The 12403-nt window shown below is 40.6% G+C and overlaps 1 protein-coding gene across 1 annotated transcript; it reads right to left on the reverse strand.

Annotated features, from left to right (window-relative positions):
• Positions 1-5671: 5671 nt before the first annotated feature.
• On the reverse strand, positions 5672-10921 carry LOC308461876 (vomeronasal type-2 receptor 26-like; the record flags this gene model as incomplete). Its single annotated transcript, XM_080979044.1, has 4 exons — positions 5672-6573; positions 7593-7719; positions 7867-8094; positions 10442-10921. 4 exons carry the CDS (start codon positions 10919-10921, stop codon positions 5672-5674), a joined length of 1737 nt encoding a protein of 578 aa, XP_080835170.1.
• Between the last annotated feature and the right edge of the window lie 1482 nt (positions 10922-12403).

Genomic DNA, 12403 nt, shown 5'->3' on the forward strand with positions numbered 1-12403 from the left:
TTTATGTAATTTCCTTCAAAGGCTGTTATTAGCTTTGTTTGTGGCCACTGCAACTGGAATATTTAATTATAGTCATTGTGAAAGAGGAAAGCAGTGAGTATAAAACTGTGCATAATCTATGGAATTGCTGAGAAATATATATTATATTTGTGTTAAATCAAAAATTAACTGGTTTCTTTCACTCAGTTAGATATCATGGTGTACCTGAATTGGCTGTGACACACTGGGGAAATTACCAAAGAATAAGAAGTCCAGAGAGGAAATAAAATGTTTTGATCAATGGTGTGCCTTCTTTCAGAACAGGGATAGGTAACAGGTCCATGAAACATTGCCCCACCAACCTCAATCTGTCCCTCAGTTATGTCCTGCCTACCTGCTTTCTTACTTGCATCCCGTCCAGTAGGTAGTACTGACTGTCACCTGTTGGTGACTTGTGAAAGGTAGTGGGTGGTTCACCACACCTTAAGCTGGGTTAAGCAGTGTATGCAGAGCCCCAGCTGAGTCTTCGGGGATTTGCATCTCCTAGCAGACAGCTCATGGATCACTGCCGTGTCATGGCAAAGGGGCTTGAATAACTCAGAGAAGCTATGAGCTATGCTGTGCAAAGCCACCCAAGATGGACAGGTCATAGTGGAGAGTTTTGACTTAACGTGATCCACCTGGAGCAGGAACTGGCAAGCCACTCCAGTATCCCTGCCATGAAAACTCCATGGACAAAGACAACAGGCATATAAAAGTTATGACGCTGGAAGATGAAGGCATCCAACATGCTACTGAGGAGCAGATTCAGAACTGATGAAGCAGCTGGGCCAAAGCTGAAAGGTGGCTCAGTTGCGGATATGCCTGGAAGTGAAAGGAAAGTCCAATGCTGTAAAGAAAAATATTGCATAGGAACCTGGAATGTAAGAACAATGAATCTTGTTAAGCTGGATGTGGTCAAAAATGAGATGGCAAGAATAAATATTGACCTCCTGTGCATCAGTGAACTAAAATGTATGGGAATGGATGAATTCAGTTTGGAGGACCATTATATCTACTACTGTGGGCAAGAAATTGAGTGGCCCTCATAGGCAACAAAAGAGTGGCAAAAGCTGTACTGGGATGCAATCTCAAAAATGACAGAATGGTCTTGATACAAATCCAAGGCAGACCTTTTAACATCACAGTAATCCAAGTTTATGCACCAACTACCGGTGCTGAAGAAACTGAAATTGACAGATTCTATGAAGACTTACAACACCTTATAGAAATGACACCAAAGAAAAAAGTTCTGCTCATTATAGGGGATTGGAATGCTAAAGTAGGGAGTCAAGAGATAAAAGGAACAACTGGAAAGTTTGGCCTTGGAGTTCAAAACAAAGCAGGGCAAAGGCTAATAGAGTTCTGTCAAGAGAACAAGTTGGTCATCACAAACACTCTTTTCCAAAAACACAAGAGACGACGCTACACATGGACATCACCAGATGGGCAGCATGAAAATCAGATTGATTATATTCTCTGCAGCCAAAGATGGAGAAGCTCTATACAGTCAGCAAAAACAAGACCTGGAGCTGACTGTGGCTCAGATCATCAGCTTCTTATAGCAAAATTCCAGCTTAAACTGAATAAAGTAGAAAAATCCACTGGGCCAGTAAGACACGATCTAAATCAAATCCCTTATGAATACACAGTGGAAGTGAGGAACAGGTTTAAGGATTTAGATTTGGTGGACAGATTGCCTGAAGAACTATGGATGAAGGCTCGTAACATTATACAGGAGGCAGCAATGAAAACCATCCCAATGAAAAGGAAATGCAAGAAAGCAAAGTGGCTGTCCAATGAGGCCTTGCAAATAGCGGGAGAGAGAAGGCAAGCAAAATGCAAGGGAGATAGTGAAAGATACAGGAAATTGAATGCAGATTTCCAAAAAATAGCAAGGAGAAACAAGAGGGCCTTCTTAAATGAGCAATGCAAAGAAATAGAGGAAAACAACAGACTGGGAAAAACCATAGTTCTGTTCAAGAAAATTGGAGATATGAAAGGAACATTTCATACAAAGATTACCATAATAAAGGACAAAAGTGGAAAGGCCCTTACAGAAGCAGAAGACATCAAGAAGAGGTGGCAAGAATACACAGAGGAATTATACCAGAAAGATATGGATGTCTCGTACACCCCAGGTAGTGTGGCTGCTGACCTTGAGCCAGACATCCTGGAGAGTGAAGTCAAATGGGCCTTAGAAAGCATTGCTTATAACAAGGGCAGTGGAGGTGATGATATTCCTCCCCCCCCCCCCAATAATTTTTTATTGTTTTCTTTATATATTCTTTCTTACAATACTTTAATCAACACAAAACCATTTTAGCTCTGCCGAGCTTGTGACTTCCCTCCCTCCCTTCAATTGGTATCCCATATCACATCCATTCACGTATTTTATCTTTTCACTTTTTTTCATCTACATTGTAGGAGTTACTTCAATCCTGCCAGTGTCCTTAAATTTGTACAACTGTCTTTTAGATATACAATATTTACTCCAATTTTCTTGAAATCTCTGATTGTCCTGATTCTGGATTCTTCCTGTCAGTTTGGCTAATTCAGTGTAGTCAGTCACTTTAGTCTGCCACTCCGCAATGGTGGGAACTTCTTTGGATTTCCAGTTTTGGGCCAACAAAGTCCTTGCAGCAGCTGTGGCGTGATGATATTGCAGCTGAACTATTTAATATTTTACAAGATGATGCTGTTAAGGTGCTACACTCAATATGCCAACAGGTTTGGAAAACTCAGCAGTGGCCAGAGGACTGGAGAAGACCAATCTACATCCCAATCTCAAAGAAAGGCAGTGCCAAAGAATGCTTAAAATTCTACAAGTTATGCTCAAAATTCTACAAGGCAGGCTTAAGCAGTATGTGGACTGAGAACTCCCAGAAGCGCAAGCTGGATTTTGAAGGGGCAGAGGAATCAGAGACCAAATTGCAAACATGTGCTGGATTATGGAGAAAGCTAGAGAGTTCCAGAAAAGCATCTACTTCTGCTTCATTGACTACGCAAAAGCATTTGACTGTGTCAACCACAGCAAACTATGGCAAGTTCTTAAAGAAATGGGAGTGCCTGATCACCTCAACTGTCTCCTGAGAAATCTCTATGTGGGACAAGAAGCTACAGTTAGAACTGGATATGGAACAACTGATTGGTTCAAAATTGGGAAAGGAGTATGACAAGGCTGTATATTAAAAAAATTCCTTCCTGTAGCACCTTAAAGACCAACTAAGTTAGTTCTTGGTATAAGCTTTCGTGTGCATGCACACTTCTTCAGATACTTCTTCAGATACACTGTGTATCTGAAGAAGTGTGCATGCACACGAAAGCTTATACCAAGAACTAACTTAGTTGGTCTTTAAGGTGCTACAGGAAGGAATTTTTTTATTTCGACTATGGCAGACCAACACGGCTACCCATCTGTAACAAGGCTGTATATTGTCTCCCTGCTTATTTAACTTATATGCAGAATTCATCATGCGAAAGGCTAAACTAGATGAATCCAAAGCGGGAATTAAGATTGCCGGAAGAAATATCAACAACCTCAGATATGCAGATGACACAACCTTGATGGCAGAAAGTGAGGAGGAATTAAAGAACCTTTTAATGAGGGTGAAAAAGAAGAGCACAAAATATGGTCTGACGCTCAACATCAAAAAAACGAAGATCATGGCCACTGGTCCCAACACCTCCTGGCAAATAGAAGGGGAAGAAATGGAGGCAGTGAGAGATTTTACTTTCTTGGGCTCCATGATCACTGCAGATGGTGATAGCAGTCATGAAATTAAAAGACACCTGTTTCTTGGGAGAAAAGCAATGACAAACCTAGACAGCATCTTAAAAAGCGGAGACATCACCTTGCCGACAAAGGTCCATACAGTTAAAGCTATGTTTTCCCAAGTAGTTATGTATGGAAGTGAGAGCAGGACCATAAAGAAGGCTGATTGCCGAAGAATTGATGCTTTGGAATTATGGTGCTGGAGGAGACTCTTGAAAGTCCCATGGACTGCAAGAAGATCAAACCTATCCATTCTGAAGGAAATCAGCCCTGAGCGCTCACTGGAAGGACAGATCGTGAAGCTGAGGCTCCAGTACTTTGGCCACCTCATGAGAAGAGAAGACTCCCTGGAAAAGACCCTGATGTTGGGAAAGATTGATGGCACAAGGAGAAGGGGACGACAGAGGACGAGATGGTTGAACAGTGTTCTCGAAGCTACCAACATGAGCTTAACCAAACTGCCGGAGGCAGTGGAAGACAGGAGTGCCAAGGGTGCCCTGGTCCATGGGGTCACAAAGAGTCAGACACGACTAAACGACTAAACAACAGCAGCAGCAGCAGCAGCAGCAGCAGCAGCAGCAGCAGACAGCTTCTTACAGAGTCCCAGGATAAGGGGAAAACTCTTCTCCCACACAGTTCAGAGTAATAAAGTATTTACTGTCTCCAGATACAAGACAAAGCTAAATACTGTTATCTACTAAATGTAGGCATTCGAGTCTTTGAAGTAAAGATACATATGTACAGAGAGATCCACTAACAGTATCATCATGCTAGCTAACACTAACATGAAAACATCAGAACACAGAAATTGATTAAGAGTCTCATGCGCTAACAACAGAGCTATTCCAGTGTACTATACTAGCAATCATTATTTATTTTGTTTTGTTTTGAAATTCAGAAATGTATTTAAATTAAAAGTTGTTAATTTAAACATAGTCTGATGCCTTGATTCTCCCTTCCCTTGATGAATTCCTTTTATACACTACCCAATACATTGAGTTGGCTGGGATGGTAAGAAAATATAGAGGATTACAGAGCTGCAACGGGGGTGGGTGGGAGGGTGTCAATGTAAGTTATGGCTTTGGTTTTGCAATGCAAGGTATGGTTTTGGCATTGCCAGATATTTTCTTATCCATTTAGTAAGATCTTGAATCCTTTCCCTTTTGTAATAATCACAGGCTGCAGGAACCCTGCTTGGGTCAACATTGAGAATGGTGCTATGATCCATTAGCCCCCATGTAGGCTCCTGGACACAGACATCTTTCCTGGACCCCTTTAACAGGGTACCCAATTAGCTAAAGATCCAACCCAATGCCTTATCGGCCATCTGAGCTGGATAGCCACATTGCTGTGCTGCAACCTGAGCCCCCTATCCACACCCTGTTACCAGAGCTCATTCCCTGCAGCAGATAGGTGCACCCCATCCAGTCTGAAGAGAAACTCATTTGATAATTTTATGCTGAACTCCCTGAGGTTGCCCTCTTAAGTACTGACAAGTGGTGGGCCTGATCTACCCTTTCCTCTGCAACTGGATTGGCCCTTCTGACAAGCCTTCACACTGCACAGTTGGAAAGGGAAGCATTAAATGTGCCCCCCTATGGCAGCGCAGAAAGTCGCCTTGCTGCACAGCAAACGCTGCTCCCCCAGAGCTAAGTGAGCAGGGATTGCAAAAATTTATCCTAAGGATTCATTGATATTAATCTGGTAACCATAATCATTAAGGCAAGGAATATACAATTTAGGAAGTCAAATTTGTGTTGGAATATTTTGAGTAAGTTTTCTTCCAGGGCAGCTAAATGGAGGCAAACATTCTGATGCATTCACACTACACATACTTTGCTAGATTCCACATTGCAATAGAGGATGTGGACATATTGTTCAATCCTTTTTACTTATTAGATGTTTCTTGCTGTTCAATTCAGGCCTTAGCATAATAATATAACATTTGGGTGCAAAGATGCAACCCAGCAGTCCAGCACTGGAGGCTAAAATAGAGAAGATCTCCACTGCAACCATGTGTTTTCCCTTTGTGCTCAGGTAGGAAGGAATAAATGATAACCAAACACTGCAAAAGACCAACATGCTGAAAGTGATGAACTTGGCTTCATTGAAACTGTCAGGTAACTTTCTGGATAGGAAAGCCACAGAGAAACTGACAGTTGCCAGGAAGCCCATGTAGCCAAGAACACAGTAGAACATAATCACACACCCCTCATTGCATTCTAACACAATTTCTGAAGTCAAAGAGTGCGTGTCAACATCTGGGAATGGGGGAGAGGTTGCAAGCCAAACAGTACAAATAAGTGCTTGGATGAGGGAGCAGGAAAGAACAATGGAGTTGGCCAAACTCTTCCCCACCCACTTCCTCATTTTGGATCCCGGTTTGGTGGCCATGAAAGCCAGAACCACTGTGGTGGTTTTTGCCAGCACACAAGAAACAGCCACTGAGAAAATGATGCTGAAAGTAGTTTGTCGAAGGAAACACATTACCCTCTTGGGTTGTCCAATAAATAAAAATGCACAAAGGAAGCAGAGGAACAGGGAGATGAGGAGAGTATAGGTGAGGTCCCGGTTGTTAGCTTTGACAATGGGAGTGTTGTGGTGCTTCATAAATATTCCTAGCACTAAAGCTGTCATCATAGAAAATGAAAGAGCTAAAGAAGTTAAGCAGAGACTCAAAGGTTCTTCATAAGACAGAAAGCTGAGATTCTTAGGAATACAAAAATCCTGCTTTTTGTTTGCATATTTTTCATCTGTGCATTTATGGCAATCACTCATATCTGGAAAAAAAAACAACACAATGGTGTTTTTATGTAGAAAATATGGCCAGAAAGTTCCCCAACATGAAATAAATGTTATTCTCCTTGTGATTAGATTTGTATGAGCAAAGATGCTTTGTCATCACAGTCCAGGAATAAAGCATCTGAGCCTTGTTAGATTAATCTTTGTGTATGTTGATTTATGCCCATGTCCTATGCACCTTTGCTGGTCCAATGATTCCCGCCCCCCTTCCAACCTTCCCTTGAACCTGAAAGACTAAGGAACAGCATGCCATACAGTGAGGATAACTAGTAAACAAGCAGAATTTGTGGTAGTGCACAATATCATTATCCATGCAGCACATCCCTTACGGCTACAGACACAGCTTCCGGTTTCCCAACACTGTGGAGCTTGAGGTAATATAATATAGCCTTAACTCTGGTATTAAGCCGGGAGGTATTTTGAAAGCAGAAAGTGTTTTCATAATTGAGCATTTGGGTGTGTGTGTGTGTGTGTGTGTGTGTGTTTACTGGTTGAATGATATTCAAGGCTTAGCTGATGTATATTACTATAACTAAATAAGACTAAGGAACAGCATGCCATACAGTGAAGAGAACTACTTAGTAAACAAGCAGAATTTGTGGTAGTGCACAATATCATTATCCATGGGGCACATCGCTTGCAGCTACAGACATAGCTTCCAATTTCCCAACATTGTGGAGCTTGAGGTAATATAATATAGCCTTAACACTGGTATTAAGCATTTGTGTGTGTGTGTTTGTTTACTGGTTGAATAATATTCAAGGCTAAGCTGAAGTAAATGTTTGATTTACAAAGGCATTAAGAGATTATAGCCATTTTTATATATATATATATAAATCTCTTAATCCACTGACGTTTAAAAAAGAAGCCAAAACTGACAACCCATTTAAGGAAAATAAACTCAGCCCCGTTGAGATAATTATTTAAAATTTATTAATGGTGTTTCTTTAGCTACTGTTCTGATGTTGAAAAAGTTCAATTACATTATATGCCTTACCAATTTGATCTGAAATCTTCCCTCCTGGACATGGGATACAATCGTAGCAGCAAGATGGCTCCCCCTCCTTCACTTTTTTGCTATAACCAGGACGGCAGCTCTCAGTACAGACAGAAAGAGGCTGTGCCTAATGTGTAAATGAAAGAGATTAATGATGCTCTTGAAGATAATTATTGAGGAACCAGTAAAATCCAGGAGACTTTGCATATGTTATGTAACAATCACAAAAAAATATGATTTTATAGGAGCAGAATATTTTCTAAACTATCTCTACCTGGTTAAATCCCTTGTGCCATGTTATGACATTCTCATTGATGGTGAACACTTGGTTTGGAGAAGCCAGGGGATCAGTTCTCCCAACTTTTATTCTATGAAAGGATTCATTTTTTAGGAAAATCCAGTTATCGATATCAAAGCCAGCTGCAAACTCCCCATTCTGGTCAAAGGAGACTCTCTCCCCAGCACTATTGTTAAATGAAACCTTTTTCAAAAACTCGTGGAGCTGAATTAAAGTGGAAAAAAAATATAATTAGAATATGCTGTAGTGTTAGGGTCAGGAAATAAGGAGGTAAAGTGGCAAAAATATTCTGTCAGTGTTTTCTCTTTTTTTTTCTTTTTTTTTTTTAAAGCAATTTATTAAGTTTTACAATAAAAATAAACATGATAAACAATGTAACATTGATCTTAACATATTTTCACATTTTCTTTAGACTTCCTCACATCTCCCGCTCCCATTTTCATCGTTATAACGTTTTGTCAGCAATTTATCATCTTATTTAAAATTCTTATATCCCTTATATTTCATAGTCTTATAATTCTCAAAAGGAGCTAAGTTTCACAATCTTACTTATTTTCTTAAAAACTTCTAAATTTAGTGGTGCTCAGTTATTTTGATCTAGCGTCTTGTTTAGCATTCACTCAAATTACAATACTTTTGTAAATAGTTCTTAAATTTCTTCCAGTCCTCCTCAATCCTCTCTTCTCCCAGGTCACGGATTCTGCCGGTCATTTCAGCCAGTTCCATGTAGTCTATCAGTTGTATCTGCCATTCTTCCAGTGTGGGTAGATCTTGAGTTTTCCAATGTTTTGCGAGAAGTATCCTTGCTGCTGTTGTTGCATACATAAAAAATGTCTGGTCCTTCTTTGCCACCCCTTGGCCGACAATACCCAAAAGGAAGGCCTCTGGTTTCTTAGTGAAGGTATATTTAAATACCTTTTTCAGTTCATTATAAATCATTTCCCAGAACGCCTTCACTTTAGGGCAAGTCCACCAGAGGTGGAAAAACGTTCCCTCACACTCTTTGCATTTCCAACACTTATTATCAGACAGGTGGTAAATTTTGGCAAGTTTGACTGGGGTCATATACCATCTATAAATCATTTTCATTACATTTTCTTTCAGAGCGTTACATGCAGTAAATTTCAATCCATTGTTCCACAACCTCTCCCAGTCTTCAAACATGATATTATGCCCAATGTCCTGTGCCCACCTTATCATAGCCGATTTAACCGTTTCATCTTGTGTATTCCATTTCAACAGCAAGTTATACATCCTTGAAAGTACCTTAATCTTTGGTTCTAACAATTCTGTTTCTAATTTCGATTTCTCCACCTGGAACCCTAGTTTTTTATCATTTTTAAAAACTTCTTTAATCTGAGCGTAATGTAACCAATCTCGCACTTTGTCTTTCATTTTCTCCAAACTCTGCAATTTCCAATTGTCTCCATCCTTTTCTAGTATTTCCCAATATTTTGGCCATTTAGCCTCCATATTGGGTCTTTTTCGGGCCTTGGCTTCCAAAGGTGAAAGCCACCTTGGTGTCTTATTTTCCAGCAAGTCTTTATATTTTATCCAGACATTAAACAATGATTTTCTGACAATATGGTTCTTAAAGGCCTTATTTGCTTTAACCTTGTCATACCATAAATATGCATGCCATCCAAAAGCATTGTTAAACCCTTCCAGATCTAGCACATCAGTGTCCTCAAGAAGTAGCCAGTCTTTTAGCCAGCAGAACGCTGCGGCTTCATAATACAACTTTAAGTCTGGCAGGGCAAAGCCCCCTCTTTGTTTTGCATCAGTTAATATCTTAAACTTAATTCTGGGCTTTTTGCCCTGCCAGACAAACTTAGAAATGTCTCTCTGCCACTTCTGAAAGCACCCCGTTTTGTCCAAGACCTGAAGTGTTTGAAATAAAAACAACATCCTTGGCAATACATTCATCTTGATAGCAGCAATTCGGCCTAACAAAGAAAGTTTCAATTTTGACCAACTATCTAAGTCTCTCTTAATTTCTGTCCAGCATTTTTCATAATTGTCCTTAAATAGACTTAGATTTTTTGCTGTTATGTTTACCCCTAGGTATTTTACTTTTTTAACCACATTAAGTTCCGTCTCATTCTGAAACCGTTCTGACTCTGTATCAGTCAAGTTTTTCCCCAAAACCTTAGTTTTCTGTTTATTTAGTTTAAATCCAGCCACCCGACCAGTGTTTTCTCTTTTTAAGGGATGAAGGAAGATGAAAGAGAAAGTTTCATTTCAGGAGGTGTGAATTGGTTTGCTATAAAATACACACTGCATGAATCTTCTCCCCTTCTCTCACATTCATTACCTTCCAGTGTTGGTGATCCTGAAATTTCTGAATGGCTCTGTTCTGCATGGCACTGTGCTTGAGTCTAGATGAGGACATAGCATGTAAAGCATGGGCCATAACATAGACAGCATTGTAGATACTGTAGCTGTGAGAGGTCGTGCTCATTTCAAAAAAAGACTCAGAAAGACTCTCCAGCTTCTCCTCCCCAGTGCAAATGTCCCCATCTATCTTGCTGACATCTGTATTTGGGAATACACAACCAAAAGCCTGTTGCCAGAAGTCCTTGATAAAACCATCTCCTGTGGTGCTGGATGGGTTTCTGTTTCTAACAAATTCTTGAAATCCTGGTAGATCATTGGAGTGAATTGTAAATGAGAGAGATCCATGGAACATTTCTGTATCCCAAGTCCTCTGATAGACCATTGAAGTGAACTCCCCCTGGGCTGTTATTATCCACACTATACCTTTTGACTTCTTCCTTATATGTTCTTGTTCTGACAGATATGGAAACCATCTCAACAACACAATCCCATAAGATTCTCCATATGCCACCACTACATGGGCTTTACTATCTATGATTTTGTCATGTATTTTACCCCCCTTGTTAAACATCTCATTAATTTCAGTGACAACAGTAAACGTTTGGGTTCTTTCAATGAAGGCAAAGCAGATACCACTCTGAGAAAATGGCGGAGACACATTTTGCACAAATCTTTCTCCATTGTCATTATCCATAGTTAGGAGCCCAATCCATGTCCACCTGAAATGCAGAAGCAAAGAAAGAATCCCTGCAAACTGACTGTCTTCTCTGGGCACCATCTGGTAGAATGGGATGCCTGGCGTTTTATCATTCATCACTGGAGCAGGGCCATAAATGAGCTAAAGGAAAGTGTGGAAAGCAGAGAATATGATTGTACCCAAATAGGTCTTACTCAGAGTAGACTCATAGAAATTAATGAACCTAAGTTATTCATGTCTATTAACTTGCAAAGTAGTTTGTGTAGAAGGTGTGTTGTATATCATCCATAGATATAATGTCCAAATAACTATACTCACATTTTGTCACTTACACTTTCAATAGACCTGCAATATCAGTGGATTTTTCTTGCAACGACTGTTTATTCCCAGCACAGCAGGGATTCCAAGATGGCCACCGATCTGTGAGGCAGGGTGAGGCAGCTGCTCTCACCATTTTATAGTTTTATGATCCTTTTATTGTTTTACTTTATTGTTTTAATGCCCTATTTTATCATTTCATGGTTTTACCTCCTTGTTATCTCGGACGCTTCCCACTGAGCTAGGAGGGCGACACGGCCAGAAAGGCGCTGCTGACGCCGCCGCGGCCTCCAACACCACGGCAAAGGAGCTCAGCAAATTGGTCTCAATTACCTGCCTACCTTGGAAGCAGTCCCGCGGAGAACCCTCCTGCAACACCCGACGGAGCTAATGAACCGAGGTGAGATTTTTACCAACTTGACCTTCACAAGATAAATAATGGTGACGACCAGGAGTGGCTGCAGAACACCAGGCTTTTATCGGAGTGATCTAAGACCTCTCTCTAAAAGAGCTACCCTAAAGGGAGCTCAAACAAAAAGCACTCGGCCCTTTAAGAATAGGGGTAAAGTCAAGTCGAGTGAGATTCAGCAGGAAACTGAAACTTCTCCCTCCTGCACTGAAGGGCCGGCTGTGCAGAGAGAGGATTGTGTAGAAGAATGCCACAACAAAGGGCCAATAAAGCCCAAAGTAAATCCAAACACAACTGGTACAGTCACCGAAGTACTCCCCAAACAGAGACTTAAATCCCAAGCTTCTCCTGAACCATCCCGAGTCCGAGAAGTGGAAGAACTAATGTTAAAACAAATTGCAGAGATGTCTTTGGGAAACCCTAAAACATCAAGAGACTCCTGCTTCCAACTTGAGACAAATGAGGATGAGGATTTATCAGTTATCAAATGGCTTGTGCTTTTAACTGAGGATATCGAAAATATAAAATCTCATCTGGCCACCTGTACAAAAATCCTCACTATAATGATGGACACTTGCAAAACTCTCTGTAGGGAATCCAGCAGGGTGACTGTAGAATTGGAAAGTAATAACAACTTCCTTCCTATCACCTGCAAAAACAGACCACCAAGGAAGGCCAAGAGATCTTGTAGGGCTACTGCCTTGAAAAGGAGGCCCATAAGGGTAAAAAAGAGCAGAAATGTTAAAAATTTT

This window comes from Podarcis pityusensis, assembly GCF_964106645.2.
Source record: "Podarcis pityusensis genome assembly, chromosome: 13".
NCBI lineage: Eukaryota > Metazoa > Chordata > Lepidosauria > Squamata > Lacertidae > Podarcis > Podarcis pityusensis.